At 49.1% G+C, this 20,358-nt stretch overlaps 1 protein-coding gene across 2 annotated transcripts in view; it reads right to left on the bottom strand.

Annotated features, from left to right (window-relative positions):
- The window catches only part of PLEKHA7 (pleckstrin homology domain containing, family A member 7), a 79,526-nt gene that overhangs the window by 26,944 nt on the left and 32,224 nt on the right, over positions 1 to 20,358 (bottom strand). For both annotated transcript variants that reach the window (XM_012725661.1, XM_012725660.1), the window contains 4 exons: positions 16,228 to 16,698; positions 7,789 to 8,311; positions 7,195 to 7,281; positions 4,618 to 4,671 (listed from right to left, as the gene is read on the bottom strand). In XM_012725661.1, the coding sequence (XP_012581115.1) occupies positions 4,618 to 4,671; positions 7,195 to 7,281; positions 7,789 to 8,311; positions 16,228 to 16,698 (1,135 nt within the window). The remainder of the gene's footprint in view (positions 1 to 4,617; positions 4,672 to 7,194; positions 7,282 to 7,788; positions 8,312 to 16,227; positions 16,699 to 20,358) is intronic.

Genomic DNA, 20,358 nt, shown 5'->3' with positions numbered 1-20,358 from the left:
GAGCAGAACAGGCAGACCAACGAAGTACACTGCTGAGGGGAGCAGCGGGCAGGTCAGGAGAGGTCTGCCACGCCATGTGGGTCACCCCCGGGGCTAGAGATCAGACCAACACTGAAGTGGCTGCTGCTGGCTTGCAGTGCTGTGCTTTCACCCGCTGTGCCACCAGGAAGGGCCCAGATATTGCATTTCTAACAAATCTCCTCAATACTGATCCCGCTGGTCTGGGACTCACAATTTGAGAACCACTGTTCTGAAGCAATATTGCTCTCTCTGGCTACATGTTAGTACCCCCCTAGGATGATTCTGGGTGTTGTTTTGTTTTGCTTTTCTAAGAGTAGCACCTAAATATTACCAATTAAAAGACTCTCTAAGGATAGAGGTCAATGCACTGATAATCATTTTAAAAGCTCCCTCTGGTTGCTCTAGTTCATGGACAGGTAACAGACATCAAACTTTAGTGTGCATAAGCCCAGAGCTTGGTTGGGGGGAAAAAAAACCAAAAAACTACAACATCAGAATTCTGGACACCATCTCCAGATATTCTAATTCATGAGGATTCCCCTCCCCCACCCAGATCTACATTTTATCATCAAGCTCCCAAAGGATCTGGAAGGAGGTGTTGTCCCAGAGTCACGATTCCAGAAAATGACTTTGGAAGCAGACCGAGGACAAGAAGCCCTAATCTCAGAATCAGTAATGAAGAATCCAGAGGTCAAGCACCCAGGGCCACTAATGATAACATCCTTCGACAAGGACAGGGGCCTCTTTGGGGTTCACTGCCTCCTGGTCTACCCTGCCCTACTGGAGGGGCCCCCCCATCCTCCCTCCCCTCAACAAAACTGAACTTCCACACCCACTCTTCAGACCCAGTCAAGGACCTGGATTCGATGCAGAGCTTCGATGCAGAAATACAATCAGCAAATACAAAATTTTAGGAGGGGTGGAGGACACAGAACATGGAACAAGGCAGGCAGATGTGAGCACCACCACTAGGCTCAAGCCCAGCCACAGAATCTGACAGAAGTCACTCTCAGACAGACGGGAGGGTAGGTGGGGATGATACCGATTGCTTTGCTGGAGGTACTAAGAGGAGTGAGTGAGCTAATGAACATCAAGGGCCCAGACAGGGTCAGGTCAGAGGAAGTGCTACATCAATGCGGTGCCCTACCCATCCTGACATCACAAGTCAGTGCCAGAAAAGAAACACTTGCAACAGGAACCCTAAGACAAGCATGTTCTAAGTGGTACCACTGCAGGAAGGCTCTTTCAGCAAGAAAAAGTCCTGCAACACAGGTGGAGAGAACAGCAAAGAGCACAATGCTTCTGGAAGCTGAACATCAACTGATGGGAACAGGGGGGCTCTGGACCCTTAAATCCGAGGCCCTTGGGACAGGGACAGAGGGACCTAGGTGGCCAAACAGGGTCTTAGGGCTAGCCCTTTCGCCAGAACCTGGGCACAGCAGGTTATAACTCATTTTCACCTCCATGCCCAGGATGGGCTACAGGGGCCATTCAGTTATGCCCACAGAGGCCTCATCTCAGGGACCCCAGCTGGGGTCAGCATCTGCTCGTCCTGTCTAGCAGGTCATGGCATCTCGAGGGTCAAAGGTATCTGGATTTCCCATCCACTCTCTCACCTGGGGTTCATCTTGCCGCAGCTACACCCCAGTGATGGGGAAGCTCACCATGGACTAAGGTGGCTCTTTTAGAAAATCTGTTTTCCTTTATTCTGGGACACAGCCTCTGCATGCATGAGCCAGGGTAAGTCCCCTTTCAGCTTAGCAGGTTGATTTGGGTTTTGACACTTGCGAACAAAGGCACGCACCTGAAAGACTCCTCAGTCGTAGTCCACTTTGTGTCTCCCCTCACCTGGATCCTCAAGTGAGACGCCCAGCAGGGAGCCCTATATCCCTGCGGATCTGGGCAGAGCAGACCCACTGCCCCCTTGATCTGGGCGCCCTGTCCCTTAGAGGGAGGCCAAGGTGGTGCCAGTCTCTCCAGCAGCCACGCCAGGCCCAGGACTCACACAGCACAAAGGCAGTATATTTTCCTACATGTGCTGCTGGGAAGCCAAGCACCTCCATCCTGCAGTACACATCAGGGCAACTAGTTCGCACAGAAGCTCAGCAACTGCAGCAAAAGCTACGGGCAAGGGACAGCGCTGGTACAACACAGCTGCCTTCAATGACAAGCTGCCAGTTTCCAAAAGGTGCGAACGCCAGTTACTGCTCGGGGCTGTACCGCTCCTGTAGTGAGCCCTCCGCAAGGACGCACGCAGCTTCTGCACTCACAGCAAACACGTTTCCCAGCACAATGATGACCCCAGCTCAAGTCCAGAGCCAACGTGATGTCTCTGGACTCCCAGAAGCAGCAGCATTTCAAAGAGGCTGGGAAGCTTGGGGGTTCAGAACACCAGCTTCAGACAGAGCTCTACCCAAACGCCCACTCCCAAGTAACATTGTGGGCTTGGGAAAGTGGCCTCATGTCTTTGAGCCACAATTTAAAAAAAAAAGGAAGTGGGGGGGCAGCACATTTCACAGAAGCAAAACATAGTGACGGGCACACCGGACCCTCTAACACTCGGCTTCTGTGGGGTGCCTGGACACACAGAACTGGCTTGGCCTCATAGCTTGTGCCTCCCTTTTTCTCTCTGCTTCTTAATCCATGTTAGCTCCAATTCTACAGTCTGGAACTAAGCACCCCTTCTCTCCTGGACCAACTTGGAGAGACATCTACCCCACACCAACAAGGATGCAAAGGCAAACGAGCTGTCTGGCCCGCTCAGGCCAGAAGGACAGAACCTTCCAAGTTCTCTCCTGCACTCTGAAGAGTGTTTCAAGGTGCCCCTGTGCTGGCCCGGAGCCACGCCTCCCCCAAAGCGGGAGATGATCTACAAATAGTTGTTTTCCCACTGCCTCACCCTGGGGTGGGTGTCAGAATTAGCAGGGGACATGGTGACTGGCTCTCTGGAGGTGTGGACGGTGGCTCCATCACAGTGGTGCTGGAGGCCCCTGCTCCGGTCACACAGGCAGGACCCGGCCCTGTCCTTTCGGGCACAAGGGCATGGCCGGCTGCAGTTGGCCCACACCGCCACTGTGAGCATGATGCCTCCTTAGCTGGACCACCAGCCTTCAGCATTCCTGACGGTGTGATCTGATCAGAGTGAGCTATGTGAGCTAGAAAACGTTCTGGACCTGAACAACGCCCATGTTTGGCTTGTGTCTGAAGGCCAAGTTTAATTCTTGCTCCTACGCCTTTCCTTCCAAACCCAGGGGTGGGACCAGGAACCTGCAAGGCCTGCCTGCTCCAGCAGCAACCCCTGGCTCTCCTTGGCTCTCGCCATTCCCTTTTGAACCTCAACTGACCCAAACCCTCTGGCTCCTCAAGGCTGCACACATGTGGACCTCTGCCGGAAGCCCTCCCAACACTGCAGCCCGCAGCGATCCTCACTGCAGGCTCTGAGAGCTGTGCCGGACAAGTCTTGGTACACTCAGTATAACAAGTCAGTTTTATCTGGACATGTTTCCTTTCCCAGCCCAGACTGCCCGGAAGTTGTTCAAGGCTACCATGTGTCAACCATTCTCATGCATCCCCCTGGGTTTCTCCAGAGCTGGGTGCACAGCAAGTGTTCAACAGATACATAAGTGAACTGGCTGATTTCTAACCAAAAAAGCTCTGATCTTGCCTCAGAGACTTCTTCCCACCTCCATCCACTGCCAGAGGACCTACTGTTCACACCCAGGCTTCCACAAACCCTGGAAAACATCTCAAGCCAGGTACCAGGGATGGAGAGAGGCCTGTCCTCTGCAGCCTTCTGAGCGCCCTCCCTCAGGCCTCTTGGCGGCCCTCTGCACTAGCAGTGGCTGAAAGATCACATTCCTCTGACTATTTCATGGCTCAGGCCTATGCAGAGCTTTGCACAGTGGGAGCTTTCAGAGAGCTGCAGATGAAACAATAGCAGCATTCCTGCAGGAGCCTCTCGAACTTCTCCAGCTGCTTTCTCAGGCTCTCTGGGTGGCAAGTTTTATCACTACAGGGAGGGGCTCAGTGTGGTCTCCAACATGGAAATGGGAGACAACATTGTTTCTTCTTTTTTCTTTTCTTTTTTTTTTTTTACATTTAAGAGGACAGATTTATTAGGAAAAGGAGAAAGAAAATGAGAGGCACCTGCATAGTCACAGGCGAGCTGCCAGAAGTCTCCTTTGAAAGCTCAGGCCACATCATTCCTTGTGGTGCTTGGTCCCCCAGCAATAAAAGCAACCAAGCTACCAAACTCTTTGGGTCTTAAAACACACACTGCCACCCACTGGAGGCTCTGAAGAAGAGAGTGGTTACTGTCTAGAGGGACCTTCTGGATAGTAGGACAAGAGATCAAGGTCTTGTTCCCTCAACTGTAAACCAGAGACCTTACAGCAAAATTGTAGGAACCTAAGGAAAGCCCAGAGTTTGAGACTATAAGCAATAAAACCCTTCTGATTCAAGCAGGAGAATGCTTCACTCAGGACCCAGATTTGATAAGACCCGTGTGGCTCTGGCTTGGGGTTTGGTTCCAAGGAGGCTGACACTCTCAGAAAAATGAGGGTTCACAGGAGGCAAGACCCCTGACACACCACTCACCTTGAGGTCTAGGTACTCCAGATCTTTCTTCAGCTGGAGGTAGGTATCATCAGCCTTCAAGTGAAGCACAGAGAGAAAAATGTCAGCTATGAACATGAAGAATTTGCATAACTCAGAGCTGCACATGGTAACTGTTTCTGCTACTCGGGGACCATAGCAGACCAACACATCCAGAGCCACAGCCCAAGCGCCCACGTCTCAGCGCAGTTCAGAGCCCTGTCAGCCCGCTGGATCTGGCAAATCACTGTCGGGAGAGCCAGCGTGTCCTCTGTTGGCTAGGAGGACAGTTTGATGAGAGGCGGGAGACAGCACAGCAGAGGGAAATCCGTGGGAGCTCCCAAGACAGAATCAGAGAGGTTTAGCTGGAAGAGGCCATGACCCCCTGAGCCAGGGCCCCACCAATCACAATGCTGCAATTCTTGTCATCAAACCTCCGCACTGGGTGATTCACATGCATCAAGCAAAATGGCACCTGCAGGCTGTGGAGGAAAGCCTTGAAGAGGCAGGGAGAGGACCCTGGTGATCCCAGGAGGTCCCTCTGACTTTGGGATCCAGAGTGAGAAAGCACTGGCAGCCACCGGAAGTTTCCTCGAAGTACTGGCTCCCTTTGCTCAGCATGGCATGAGGTCAGCATAACTATGGCAAGAGCTGGTCAAGAAGCCCCAGACCAGACCTATCTGCTCTGTCATCTGACAGTCTGTCAAGTTCTTTGGTGGAAAGACTGAATTCCTAGGACTTGCGCCTCCCATGTAACAGATCACAGAAGCTCACTGTGAGGCAGAAGAGCCATGAAAGCTCAAGGAAAACAGTCCAGCTCCACTTTCTCTGCAGACTACGAGGTTTCTCAGTAAGCCAATGCCAGCCTGGGCTGGGAGGTGGCCCTGTTCACAGCTCTAATGTAAAACAAATGCACAAACAATGCAATGCATTCAGGAAGTACTTTTTAGCATGAGAAAGCCTGAGGGGACACCAGTGGCTTCCAAGATCTTACTATTATTATCCAGAAACTACCTCCTTACCTTTCCCTACTTCCCTAAGTTGCCCAACCCCTGAAGTAAAGATAAGAGTGAAGAATGTTAGTAAAAAAAAAAATCACCCAAATTGACAACTTCAGGGTTTTGTACATGTTCCCTTATATTCACTTTTCAAAATATATTTTCTGATTCCCTCCAGTCTCACTAAAGCAGGACAAGAAAGGAAGGAGACAATTTCGCCTCCTTCCTCAACTGTCCACTGATTTTGTGCAGCCTGGAGGGACCGGCCTCATGTGGACCAACATCTTCTTGAACTCTGTCAAGATGCCTGAAAAGCAACTGCCCAGTGGTTTCCTTGCAGCTTCCGGCTAAGCCCCGTGTCCTGGGACGTTTAGAATGTTATGCCGCAGAGGACTTGCATTTTGGCTCTGGCCTACATGTTGGCAGTCCCGTGCGGTCATGACCATTATCCGACCCTTTCTCAGGTTCGCCAGGATGCGGGATATGAGGTTGCTTTGCCTCTCAGCAGGACACTGTCTAGATGACAGAGGCCACTGTGCCTTCTCCCTCCAGGCTGACACATCACATCTCAAGGAGTGTCCATAGTTTGACAAGATGACAGCCAGCACAGCCCTTGGGACACAGCCACACATCCGTTACTACGCACAGGCAAAGAAACCACAGTCCGGGAGCCTCACACCACATGCAGCCTCATCCCCGGCGTCAGGGGGCGTGGACCCCACCACTGCTGCACAGAAGCAGTGCGGCATCCACAGCATCCAGAAGCACACAGGCAGGACAAGGGAGAGAGCCAGCAGCAAGTACAGACCAGTGCACGGACATGATGAGGGCATACAGGGCAACATGGCACTCCCTTGCCCGCAGGGCGGCCTGGCCCGGAGCGAGCCCACCATCGCTGACCTGGTAGGTGGGAAATGTCAGCTGGTGCTGCAGTAACTGGCCGACGGCAAAATTTCTCACACTGGCCAACTTGGCCTGGTGCCGCCGTAGGCGGGTGAGAAGCAGTGAGAGCTCCTCCAGCTGCAGGTGTGTAGACACAGCACGAGGAAGTTAGCCACCACCGGAGCACGACACCATTACTCTGCGCCCCAGGGCGGGACAGCATGGCCGCGGCACCCTTAGTGACTCCTGCATTGACTCCGTCATTAGGACAAATAAAGGCTCTGGCAGAAAGGGGGCTGCAGGAAGTGGTTCTTTCAGGAGATTGCAGCCAACAGTGCAACTCCTCCAGCCTCCTTGAAGGCTGATTTAATGGCGCAGAGACCAGGGAGGCAAGGAGTGAGACGAGAACGGCAGGTAGCCGGAGAATGTGGCAGATGAGATGGGCCCTAAAGAGAAGAGCCCACACTGTCCTGCACACCCGCCTTGAGCTCTTCGACCGACCTGGGAGTCCCCAAAGCAAGTCATTGGCTCTCTCTGAGTCTGTTACCTTATTTGTTATTTCCATAGACTGCTTTGGAATAGCTGGGGGGAGGGGAAAGGCGGGAGAAGTAGGGGAGGGACTTGGGGAGACAGCCCTTTGCAGGCTGCACCATCTCATTCACCTGGGAAGGTGGCGGTGGAAGAATGAGGTGCTGCTTACCGATTTCCCGTGTAAACTGGGCGCACTGACGGTGTGGGTCATGTAACCCATGGAGGGCATGGAGCGTCTGTCCACAGGAGAGAAGTTCTGCAGAGAGGAGACACGAGACATCACGCCGAGGGCCAAACCAGGAGCCAGCGAGTGGCTAGGACCTGGCCACTCACTACGTGGGCACCCCACCTCTCCGAACCTCAGCTTTTTCATCTATAAAATGGAGGTACAGAACTTTCTCACCAGATTAAAGCAATAACCTGTGAAAGCCCCTTTGGAGAATTAAAAACTTACTAGGAAGAACTGAACACAGACATCCTTTCTTGCTTTCAAAGCCCTAGTTGTGTGACTATGTAAGTTACTTGGTCTCTTAATACCTCAATTGTTCTCATCTGTTAAATGGGCACAAAGAAATAGCATGTACCTCAGAGGGTTATTGGAAGAATTAAAAGGCATTTAGTCAACACCTAGCACCTGAAAATGCTAGGGAAGTATTCGCTATCATTATTGTCCCAAACTGCTCAAATTTGTGTTCCAAGCACAGAAGGCCCCTGGCACTCTCCCCTCCAGGCCAGCAACCTCCCAGGGCCTGCAGAACCTCACCTTGGTGGCATGGCCACGGATTTTCCTGGGAGAACCCCCCAGCGAGATGTCGACGCTCCTCCTCTGGTCTGGAGGCTTCACAGTGACCCTCTCTGCTGGTGTGTGTGGTCGCCGGGGTGGAAAGACCCTCGGGGGCCCTGGGGGTGGGATGTCCGAAGGAGACGGAGGCACAGAGATGGAGCGGGGTACCTCTAGCATGCTCTTGCTCCGGCCCTGGTCCGTGAACTCTGGGGAGCCAGCACAGATGGGTGCCGTGGGGCTGCCATGCCGGAACTGCTGGCGCTGCTGCCACTCATAGAGCTGCCACACGGTGCCATCCCGGTGTGCCCGGCGCTCCTCACTCGACATCTTCAGGTGGCTGGCTCGGTCCTGTGCATACTTATAGTCACTCGGCAGGTTGCGGGGTGGAGGGGAAGAGCTCCCCGAGGGGTGTCGGGTGCTCTTTGGGAGAGTCTGGTAGTTTTCTGGGAAGGACAGAGGCTGGCTAGGGCCCTGGCGAGGAAGGGTCTGGTCCAGGGGCAAGCTGCAGAGGAAGGAGAATGACAGGTGAGACCACTGAGCAAGTATCTTCCAGGCTTCAGAAACAGCAAAGTAAAATCCAAAGACTAGGCAGGTGAGGACACCCGGTAGGAACCCCAAAGAGCAGCCAGAGCAGGCACGCAGGACTTCAGTCACTTCCTGCCCTCGCAGAGAACTCCAGAACCACTTGTCTCCATGAACTTTGACATATCAACTCCCTACCAGGACAACTGGGCTGCCCCACACCTGTCACTCAAGTGCAGAGTGATGAAACCTGCCTCCTCCTCTCCCTCTTGCCATGAATCAACTCTTCCAACAAGGGTGCAGGGAGAAAAGGACTCACAATTCTCCGGGTCACCCTCCACCCGTATCCAAGCACGTTCTGGAGGTTCTTCCAGGGAGTCGCTGGCATCCATTTCTTTCTTTCTACTACTTTAGTCCAGATATCTCCACACAACTCTGAGACTTTCCTAACTAGTTTCCACACTGTACACAGCCATCTGCTGGGACTGTGCACACCCAGGTTCCAAAAACTTCAGTGGCTCACCAGACCCAGCCCACCTGCGGCCTGTCTCCACACTGCCCCTCTTTCAGGAGACAGGACGAGGCTGGGGTGTTTCCTCTTATGACCACCCTGAGCGACAGCCTCACCTTCATCCTGCCCAGCTTCCTACAGCTGGGCCGCTGGCTGTGTGACCCCAGGCAGCCAAGCCGGCCACCCTGAGCCTCAGCACCCTTTCCTGTAGCAGGACAGTATCACCTGCCTGTTAGGGCTGCTCTCGGGAGTAAATGAGGGCAGTCAGCCAGGGCCTTTGATACACAGAGGGCTGTCGCTGGTGCTCTCCTCCTGCCACTCCCTACTCACAGGGTTCTCCCCACCCCCTACCTGTAGTGGGCTCCTCTGGCCCTACTCACCCACATCTCGCTCATTCTCCAGGACCTTCCCTATGGCTCTTCCATGGGGGGCTTCTGCAATACCTTTGCCCTCAGGGTCCCGCTCTGCCCTGACCTAGTTATCAAACAGCCTGTAACATGCCCAAGGTTCTGTACGGACATAACCTTTCATACCAGCAAGACAAAATCCTTGGAGGACAGAATGGCCTGACACACAACCAAGCCATCAGCAAATACCCCAGCCACCAGCTGGGTGTGACTGAAAACTACCATCAACCAGTCCTGAGAGGGGAAGGCATGGCGTTTCATTAAGCTTGAAAGGTCTGGCCCGCAAGGCAGTATGACGTGGCAAAAAGAAACAGGTGTTTGAATTGGGCAGGCTGGGATTAGAGTCCCAGCTCTTCCTTTTCCTATCAACGTCGTCTAATAAACCCCGATGGAGACACCTGCCGCTGGCTGTTCTAAGCCATTTCTGCTCAGAGTGGCCTAAGAACCAGCCACATCAGCACCTCCTGGGGATGTGTTAGAAATGCAGGTGCTCAGGCCCCCGACCTGTGGGTGGGGCTGGTCACCTGCTTTTTAACAAGTGGTCCAGGGGGCTGAAGTTTGACAATTGCGTGATAATTGTTTTCAAACTTAATCACCCCCCAGATGTGTGACCCCAGGTGACAGTTATGTCCTCACTCTACTTAAGGTAAAATGGGGACACTAGACACTGCTTAACAGATCCTCCTGGGGGTGAAAGCACTTCTCATTTGAAAAGGGCAGCTTTCTTCTCTTGTTTTATACCCTTACCTTTGCAGTGGCCGGAGGTCGTTTTAAGAGCTTTTGAAGCGCACTTGGCCGGGTTACTCTGTTTGCCACTAGGGGGCAGGGTTTCCCACTGATTCCCCAGCATCAGAGGGGATTGGGTGTCTGTGGAAGTGGCCGGATCCCTCAAACAGGTTGCAGGGGCAGAAACCAGGCAGGGGGCTTCCCCTGGAGAGTTCATGACTTTATTAACCACTGTTAACTCTGCCTAAACCAAAAAGCAAACTATGCCAATCACATCCTGTCTGTGCTCTCGTCCACCCTCCCACAGGACACTGCAGCCCACTCCATGCCTGCCTAACGTGTCTGAATGGCCTGACCTCGTCTTCCAGCTGTGCCCTGTGCTTACACACTGCCACCCCCTCAGTGCTGGTCATTTGGGGTGACCCCAAGATACCAGTGCAATTATGAGCCTTGGCTCCAGAGGCCAAGCCATAGTACCTAATCAGTGGTGGAGAGAGGGGCAATAGATCCAAGATGACGAAGGATCCCCCTAAATGCAGGTGTTTGAATCGGACAGGCCACTGGAGTCCCAGCTCTGCCTTTACCTGTCAACGTTATCTAACAAATCCCCATGCATCACCTGCCACCAGCTGTTCTAAGCCATTTCTGCTCAGCGTGGCCCAGGAACCAGCCACATCAGCACCTTCTGGGGATGTGTTAAAAATGCAGGTTCTCAGGCCTTGACCTGCCCAGTCAGAAACCCTGAGGGGGCCCCCAGAGGAGCTCTGACAGCATCTTTGACCCAGACAGTAGATCCATTTACTGACCCCAGCTCCAGACTTCCCCCAGAAGAGGGCTCGAGGTCGCCTGCCTGCACACCCTGCTCTGTGGCTTTGGTACCTCTCTGCTCCAAAAGGCTCTGAACAGGATATTCTAGTAGAACCACTATGAAAGGGTCTATCAGTTTTTATAACCAGTTGCTTCTGCGGCAGCTACTGCTCACCCTAACTTCCATATCAATTGCAGGACTTTCTATTCTGTTCCTTGTAGCGGTGTGTCCCTGACACAACCCCCCATCTTTATTTTACAATTACGCATTCCTTTAAACACCCTGGGGAAGAGGCTAGACAGCTAAAATTTTGAGACAATTTTTGAATGTGTTAACATTCTAAGGGAAAGACCATCTGTCTCCTACACACCATCATTCCAGAGGATTTAATTCCTTGTGTGGGCTAAAGACACGATTATGAGACCACATTACAGTCTAAATAATTCTCCTTCCAAAGCTAAGGTGATCAGTCTGGTGAGATGCACAGTCTTAATCACGCACAAAGCAGAGATATTGATTGTCTATATTTTCAAATAAGTGAGATTCCTTTATTGTGCAGCCAGACCTATTTATTATTAGACTATAAGAGATAAATACAATATGTCTTTAAGGGAAAATAAAAAACTCAATGCAGTCCTTATAAGACAGAAGTAAAAGGTCAGAAACTGAGGATTCTGCTTACTCAGTGACTAACAACTTTCTCCTTGAAAAGTCCATATTGTGCCTTCAGTTTCTTTCTGTTATTTTTTGGCCCACTGAGATCTGCTTCCACATTCTAACTGAAGTTTCTCTCACTGTGTGTTCAGTGACCTCCATAGCCAATAAACTGTTTTCATTGACAGGCCTCATGCCCTTGCCCCTCAGATAAGAATAGCTCAAACTCCCATCCCATGTCCTAGAGAAATTCCAACACCTTCCCCAACCTCTCATTTTTATGCAGTTGGTTTCTCCTTGAGTTCCCAAAGTGGCCCCTGCCCCACACTTCGAAATACCTATTACTGCAAGATAACATGGGTCTGTGGGTTGCAGAAATGGTTGTGTAGAAGCATTTCACCACCAACAACATTTAAGTGTGTATCAATCAAGCAGCTTTTGAAATTCCTTTCTTCACATCTTCCACCAAGGGATTCTCACTGCTGCTGCCATCTTTCTGCTTTTTTCACACCTTCCACTCCTATCACTCTGCCTTACCTAACTTGAACATTCTAGCTCTATTAAAAGGGGCAATTTAGGTCTGTCCCTCTAAACCCATCAAGAAGTTCAGGGTATACAAGGGTTCCAATGCCTGAGCAGGCCAGTAGAGACCCGAGGTTCCAGACTCTCCTTTAAGGGTGCCCAGCCTTCTCAAGAGGCACCCCCTCCCCTTCCAGGGAGGAGTCCTTACTGGCAGCACCTCCTTCCAAACAAAATCCCTCACCAGATGGAGAATTCCTACTCCCTCTCCTGATCAGCTCCTTTAAGGAAACTGCTTTTGCCCACCCTTTGGGCTGGAGATCCTCAGGGTTCGGTCCTTGGCCCTCTGCTATAGCGCACACTAAGTTAGGGATTCTCAACCCTAGCTCACATTAGAATCACTAGGAAGAGGGGGTGTTTCTAAAACTCCTGATGAATAGGCTGGACCCCTTCCAAATCGATAGAATCAGATTCCTGGACCTAAACCCCAAGACCTCAGTAAATGACAAACCTCTCTCAGATGCCATCATCATAACTTTTAAAACTACAGATGCCTTGACCTTGCTCAAGATCAATTAAATAAAAGTCTGTAGAGCAGGGTCTCAAATGATCACACTGTGCAGCCAGGATTAAGAACCACTGCAATGATTTTCAAATCTTTCACTAAACTGAACCCACAGTTCTTACAATCACGGGCCATCTCCACCTGAACACTCCATAGGTACATTTCTCTTGCCTAGGCTGCATCTCGTGCATGGTAGTGCAGCTAACTAGAAGTGATGCCTAACTTGAATATTGATTTTAGCTCCTCTTTAGCACTAAATAAGCCAGTTGACCATGCCTGACAACCTACCACAACTCCCTCACAAGCCTCACCATCAGCACCGCTCTTATTTGGGTCTTCTTCCTTTTCCTCAAACCACGGCCATTTATACTTGACCATTTTCTCTTCCTAGACTCTTCTCCAACGAAATCATCTCCCATATTTTCACAAGTGCAAGGAGTTAACGAGAAACAATTTTTCAGTGCTGATGTGGATGTGGAGAAACAAGGGGCACTTCTGGTGGAGTGAAAACTGATCAGCATCTTTGGGATGATTTTGTAATATCTATCAAAAGTAAAATCATAAATATGTGTGTTTATGTGTGTATAGGTGTGTAGGTAAACATACAGTTACACATACATCTATACATAATTTTATACGCATAGGTGGACATGTATATAAACATATTCCACTTCAAGTAATGCATCCCTCAAATACTTTCTGCACTTGTATAAAGGCAACTGGGTAAGGATATTCATTGCACCAGCTGGCAACAGCAAAAATGTATAACCAACCAATCTAATCTATTATCAGTAAGGAAATGGCATAAAGGCCAGTTGTATTCCACACAATTTCAAATTATAGCATACCTATAAGGTGGTAAAGAGAACAGATATATAAAAATATCTATGGGTCATACAAATTTAAAAAAAAAATGAAGAGATTTTATTTTTTTATTAGTGATTGATCTTTGGGGAGTGAAACTAGGTTTCTGGAATAAAACAGGACACCTGCTTTTCAGTATTTAACCTTTGGTATTATTTGGATTTTTTACCTTTTGAGTAGATTATTTGAAGTTTCTGAACACAGATTTACACATATAGCTATGAATTTGGTTACATATTAGAGCTTGGTACAGAAAAAACTAAAAGCACAGAAATTATCAACACCAGGGAAAACAAAAATTGCACAACAAATGAAATTTAATTATGATACACCATATGGCTCAACTGTGAATATATTGACAAAACAATTTAAAAACTGACTAGCGACCTAAACAAACACTACAACTATACTGTGAAGCTGGGAATGGGTATCTGTTGGGTATAAGTGGGGATCTGTTGGAAAAAAAGGTACAGGGGGAAGTAAGAAACTTACACCCTTATCTTCTAGAGTAGAATCTCAATGAATAACAAAACATCAAGAAATAATACTACCTTACTTGGAAAAAAAGAGACAAATAAGGAAAGCTATTTTAAAATTGGAATTTGTTTCCTTAAAGGTGCCAGAGTTAGAAGTAGGGTAGTATTTTTTTTTTTAATTAAGGGATAATTAAAACTGTCTTTCCCATTTTGGCTGGGGTACATCCGAATCACCCTAGAAATGTCTTCAACACATACATGGACTTGCTATACTAGAAATGGGATGTGGTAAAGAGATGTCTAGCCTGAAAAATCTCCCCAGGAGATCCTGCAGCCTCTTCCCCACTAACACCCTTCAAACCACTATTCTAAACAATTGATATGTTCATACATACTCCTGTTTAAAGCCCACCAGTGGCTTCTGTGGGCCTTAGAGACTAAATCCAAATTCTTAGCAAGAAGTACAGACTCATCAGGGCCTAACCTTTACTCTTCCTATCTGCCCTCATTTCTGGGTTCTCCTGCTTTTACCCCTCTTCCATACTGACCTCAAGTTCCTCGAGCTGTCAACATGTAAGAAGGAAGAGCTAAGTCAACACAGGTAGCTTCTTTCTGATCACACCTTGTCTCCTCTGCTAGAGCTCCCTAATGCTGCTAATTTCTAAGTGCTGGGTACCAACTATGTGCTGGCCACTTACCTGTTGGTGTATCCAGCCCGGGCCTCAAACCTCAATAACACAAACTGTACTGAACTGCCTGACAGTCTCCCCCTCGGATCGCCAATAGGTGTCTCAAACTTTTATATCCACAATAGAAACCCTGATTTCCATCCAAACTTGTTCCATAGTCTTCCCTACCACAGCAACTACCCTATTTGTTCAAGTCGAAATTTTAGGAATGATACTTGACCCCCCTGTCTTTCATTCTGCACATCAAGCTCACTGATAAGCTTTGACGTTTCAACCTTTCAACCTCCAAAATGGACCTCGACTCTTTCCAATGTCACAATCCTGGACTATAGCAAAGCTTTCTCTCCAGACACCGATCTTCTGCTTCATGATTTATTAATCAGATCACATCATTCCCTGCTTAAAACATTCTAGTAGCTTCTTCTATTGCTTTTTCAAATAAAATTCAAATTCCTGAGAACCTAAATGATACAACCCCTGACAGCATTCCCACCTCATGTAGTGGGAAGGTCACTAGAACCAGCCACCTTCCAAAGTGGTCCACTAGCCCAGTACCACGAACAGCAGCCTCCCTCCCCTGGTCAGTAGCTTGCTGTTTGCAAGAAGGCACTAAATTTGAACAAATGAAGTTGATCAGCCCTGGGTGGGGACGAGAAGGCATCTTAACCATGACACAAAATTCCTTCTTTCTTTTCACCTTTCCTTCACCATCTATCTTGACAACCAGGGAGTGGTTGCAAAGCCCACGCACGCACACCACACCCACCACCTGAATGGCATCCTCCGCTATTTCCCAGGAGCTCTGCCTCAGGAGTCCACAGGGGACAGTTTGGACCTCACAGCGAGGTCCAATTGTGGCATTTTAGAACCTGTTTCCAGGCTGCGGTAGACTTAGTCTGTGCCCCATCAAGGGGGGCCCTCCAGTCCCTGGAGAGCTTCCCGCACATGTCATGGCTTTGCTATCTCTTCTCCTGTCGGTGGTTAATATTAGAAGCCTGAAGATGGTGAGGGGCATTTGCTGCCTTTACACACAGATGTTTCTAAGGACAACAAAGAAGCTGGGATCACCAAGTCTTCATGTTCATAAATGTGTCCTAATTAATTTAAAATTATAATAAACACAGGTAGTGCTTTGCAAATAGCAAGAGGCATGCCTTCTAAATAATTAACTAAAACCCGTTTCTTGAAGGAATGGGTATGGCAAAGCCTAATGTCAACAGTGCCTAAGCGCTTGTCTACGTGCCTGCAATGAAAAAGGGATCTCTATTTACTCTAGTTTCTGCAAACATTTCTCATATGCAGAGAAGTAGCAGAATAAGAGGAGAAGACCAGCTACTGTTCACATGCTGACTGTCTCAGGGCAGGCTCTCTGCAGAGCAGAGAAGCCTGATGTAATCTTATGGGCTTGGGGCCCTCACAGGCCTGGGTTTAAGAACTGGCTCTGCCATTCTCTGTATGCCCTGGATAAGTTCATTTACTTCTCTGAGTCCTGGCGTCTTCACCCATCAATTGGGAATATCACCCCCTCCCTCGTGGGGTTGTTACAGGGATTTATGGAGATAATGGAGCTAAAGAATCTGAGGCCAGCATTTACCCAGCACGTGCTGGGTAAATGATAACTGTTGTTATTGCGTGATTATGCTCCTCAGTAGCAGTGATCCGGAGTCTATTACTCACCTCCTGCCGTCCGCCTTCTGGGTCTTCGCCCAGTGCTCCACTTGGGCCAGACTGCTCTTCCTCTGGCTATGCTTGTCATGGTTGGTCCTGGGAGGAAAGGCCTGCTGGTACCCGCCAGTCCCATTCTGCTCTCCTGGGCCATACGAGGTGGGCAGCATGCCATTCTTCTCTGCCCGCTGGGGCTGTGCCTGCTGGCCTCTCAGCCCACCAGGTAAATCCACGAACAAGGCCTCCTCATCGACAGGTGAGTAGAGAGACCTGGCCTTACTCCTGTCCCGCTTGCCCTCCAGTGGGTCTCTCTGGGGACGGTACCGTTCTTCCTCTTGCTCCCGCCTCTCGTACCTGAAGGAGTCCTCAAGGCCACGATGAGGACAATCCCTTTTGTGTCCTGGTGCCACACGGCCACACTCACGACAGGATTCTGTGTGGTTGGTCTGGGGAACTGCCTGCCGCTCTGCTTTCTCCATGTCCCTGCAACAACAGAGACCGTCAGCCCGTTCCAGACAGCAGTTTGCAAACCAGACTACACTAGTGTAGTGATGAAAACACACGACCCACAGGTCAGCCCAGGCCTTTGCAGAGGCTGCTTCTGCTTTCAGAACATCTTTCATGCACAGTCCTCCGATCTGCCTGTCAAACTTCTACTCCTTTGGGGATCTGGCTTGAATGTCACCTTCCAGAAGCTGCCCCAGATATATACCCCAGTCTAGATCAGGGCCTTAGCAGACCCCACTGCCACACTACTCACACTGAACCCTAATTGTGCGTTTATTCATCTGGCTCCCAAGTAGACAACGAGTTCTTTCAGGCCAGAGACCTACCTGGCCGATCATGCTCTATCCAGAACTTCCACACAATGATGGCTACTGAATAAGGTATTCTATAAAACCACTGAGCAAAAGAACAAATGAGTGACAATATCATGGCTTTCGCTCTGGCTATCTGTCCATTTATTTGGGGCTCCTGAGCCCAGATCTCTCCACCTGGCATCCAGCACAACCCAAAGTACAACTGGCAGCCAAATAACACTCTGGGAAGATGGGAGTGGAGGAGAGTACAGAGCACAGAGAAGAGGTATAAGGGTCTTCACATGACAGCTTATTTATCTCGCCAAGGAACAGCTCAAGCAGAACACAAGAACACTAGCCAATTCTAACACCAATTCTCTGATGTACCATTAATCATGTTTTAGAGATAAGGAAACCGAGGCACAGATTGTACAGCTGGAAAAGAGTGGAGCCAGGGTCTAATCCCAGGAAGAGTGCAGATTCATGTGCGTCCCTGGTCTATGGAAGGTCTTCGCTCACACCAGCTGGTTCTTGGAAACTGGGACTTTAAGCAAAATGACACAATGAAACCAGGTACTTGAGTGACATCATTTCCTTCAACATAGCCAGAATTCTTTTATTTCTCATCAACCATGAAATGAAATGATGAATGAAGCATATCTCAAGGACCTGCTGTACCTGCAAACCTAGAAACGGTGCAGGAGAATGGGTGGAGGCGTGAGGTCAGGGTGTGAGCATGGAGTGGCCTGTCTCCCACTATAAACTCCCACACCTTGGTGAAAAAGTCCTGGTACTGAGATGTCCCATTCCTCCCCAGGTCTAGCCCCTAGCCAAGGGTTCTCCATTTCAACATGACAGTAGACAGTAGACAGTGCTGCTGCATCAACTCCTCAATGACCAGACCCCCGGGGTCCTTGCAACCCTCTCAGAACCTCTGCTATCAAGAATCAGCACGAATTCAGGGAGAAGCAATCCAAGCTGGGAGCTAGTGAGAACTCTCAGTATTAAGTGGAAACACAATCCCTAACAGTCTGTTTTTCAGTGTGTGTATTGGTTTCACGTAGGCATGGAGAGCTGAGACCAGAACCACGCAGTGCTATGTTCATTTAATGTGCCTTTTCCATGAAAACTCAAAGCTTTGTGGGGGAAAAAATAAAAGCTTCTATGGAATATGTTATCCATCACCCGAGGACATTCCCCCCACCCATCTCTCATCCCTTCTTCTGGATGTACCATTACAAGTTGGGGGTCACCCTTCCCCCCCCCCCCCGCCCACTCTCTACAGCCTGTGTAGTGTGGGTACCATGGACACTTTCCCTGTCAGTGAAGATTCCAAAGCCCGAGTTCTGGGTTCAGGGTTGACCCTGACCCAATCCAGGCCAACCAGAGTCAGCCCTAGAACGTTGGGTCGCTGGGCCTGACTCTTGGTAGCAGCTTTTTGAAAATGAACCCCAGATCCAGGAGAGCCGATGGTGGCCAGAAATACAATCCTCAAGACTTGGTCTGGGCTCTCAGTTAAGCCACACCCAAACCAAATAGATCCTTGACTTTTTGGTTGTGAACTAACACCTTTTCTCATTTAAGCAAGTTTGGGTTTAGTGTCTGTTGCTTGGTACAGGAGTCCAATTACATCATTTTTATGGTGGCATATCTGTGGGCCCTCCTGTTCCTGATGTTCATGGTGCTAAAAACTCTTTGGAAAATATTTGTGGGCTATACTTTAAGCTGGTCTATGATATATACATTACAGGTTTCAACTTTGTCTTTCCTTTCTTCTTTTAATCCTCTGTAACCAGGTCAGTGTAACCTCAAACCAGCAGCCAGTAAGTTGCCTAAATCAACCTTTATCTTCCTTACTGCTTCTCAAATTCAGGAAACTGCCTTAGGGGCTGTGCTCAGGCTGCTGTCTAAAGATCAAAGCTCTGTGGCCAAGCCCCAAAGTCCCAAATTGGTCACTCCAACTGTGAGCCCAGAGTTAACTGTACCTCTTTGTCATTCCCACCCCAAGATAAACAGCACCTTGTCATAAAGCCAGGTAGTGAAACACAATATGCCACCTACAAGGAAAAGGGGCACTTTCTCGAATTCAGGACCCAAGGAGATGGCTACAGTGTCTTAGTCTGACCAGCTGAAACATGGATTTTTAGTCTTTACCAATCAAGCACTTTATATTTATTGAGCACCTATATATCCCCAGCAGGTGTATAAGAAAACAGCAAAAAAACACATCCCTTGCCTGAGAAACCAAATGACCCTAGAGCCTGATTTCATCATGCTGATTTAGTGCTTTTCTCGTAAACTGACTCCACATCACAGAGTTGGCCTTCTTTTCTAACCTTGGGGCAAACTACAAACCTTAGTCCTTCTGTGTATACACACATGTGTGCCCACCTCCCATATACGCCAGTACTTCCTGAAAATAAATGTGATAAAGAATCACAAACCAAAAAAAAAAAAAAGAATCATAAACCCTTTTCTTCTGATGAACACCAGCATGCACACTGCATAACAAGCCTTCGGGTGCTGATAAAGGGTGGTCTATGAGCCACCAGCTAGCTTTCTAGTCGCCGAGACTTGAAGTTATAAACAGCTTCTTATTCCTATGACTGCAGGGGACATATATAAGATGACTCGGGACCCAAAATGTTGAAGCTCTGTCTGCAGGCCAGGAAGGTGATGGTTCCTGCTTCTCCACTTTACCTGACTTAAAGGCAGAAATGTGTTCTGGCTTTCTCCACATCTCCTTGCATTCCCAACTATTTAGCACACAGCTTCTTAAATCAGGAGACTTGTCACAAAATAGATATGCAGTGTTTGACTTTGTACAACAGCTAGGGAACAATGAAGTACTCTTCCACTGTCAGTGATTAAGGGAAGCTGGCCTTGCAGGGCACAGATATTCCACTGGGATGACACAGCCTTTCCTGTGCAGGTCATTTCTAAGCACCAGAAATCAGTGATGTTCAAAATGCAAGAAAATCCTGACATCTGGTGACATTTTGGCTAGATGTACCACTTTTCAAATACGACAAGCCCAGAGTGTTTATGGATTAGAGCCAGTCATACCTCGATTCTAGAGCTGGCTCCATCGCATACAACCTGAGTGACTGGGCAAGTCCCTGACCTCCCTGGTTTCAGGTTCTGCATCTGCAAAAGGCGGGCAACAAGCCTTGCGCTCTTGGGTTGGGACCAAAGAAACAAGGCACAGGAATAGCATAGCACCTGGCACACAGAGCGTCAGTCCTCAAGTCCAAATGCATCTACACCCAGTATCTAGTATCGTCTCCTTCCTTTGCTCAAAGATTTCCAAAGCAACAGTAAAAAAAAAAAAAAAAAAAAAAAA

The sequence above is a fragment of the Condylura cristata genome, unplaced genomic scaffold (assembly GCF_000260355.1).
Source record: "Condylura cristata isolate star-nosed mole 26May11 unplaced genomic scaffold, ConCri1.0 scaffold00015, whole genome shotgun sequence".
NCBI classification, from domain to species: Eukaryota; Metazoa; Chordata; class Mammalia; order Eulipotyphla; family Talpidae; genus Condylura; species Condylura cristata.
This window is presented reverse-complemented; position numbering and strand designations above follow the sequence as displayed.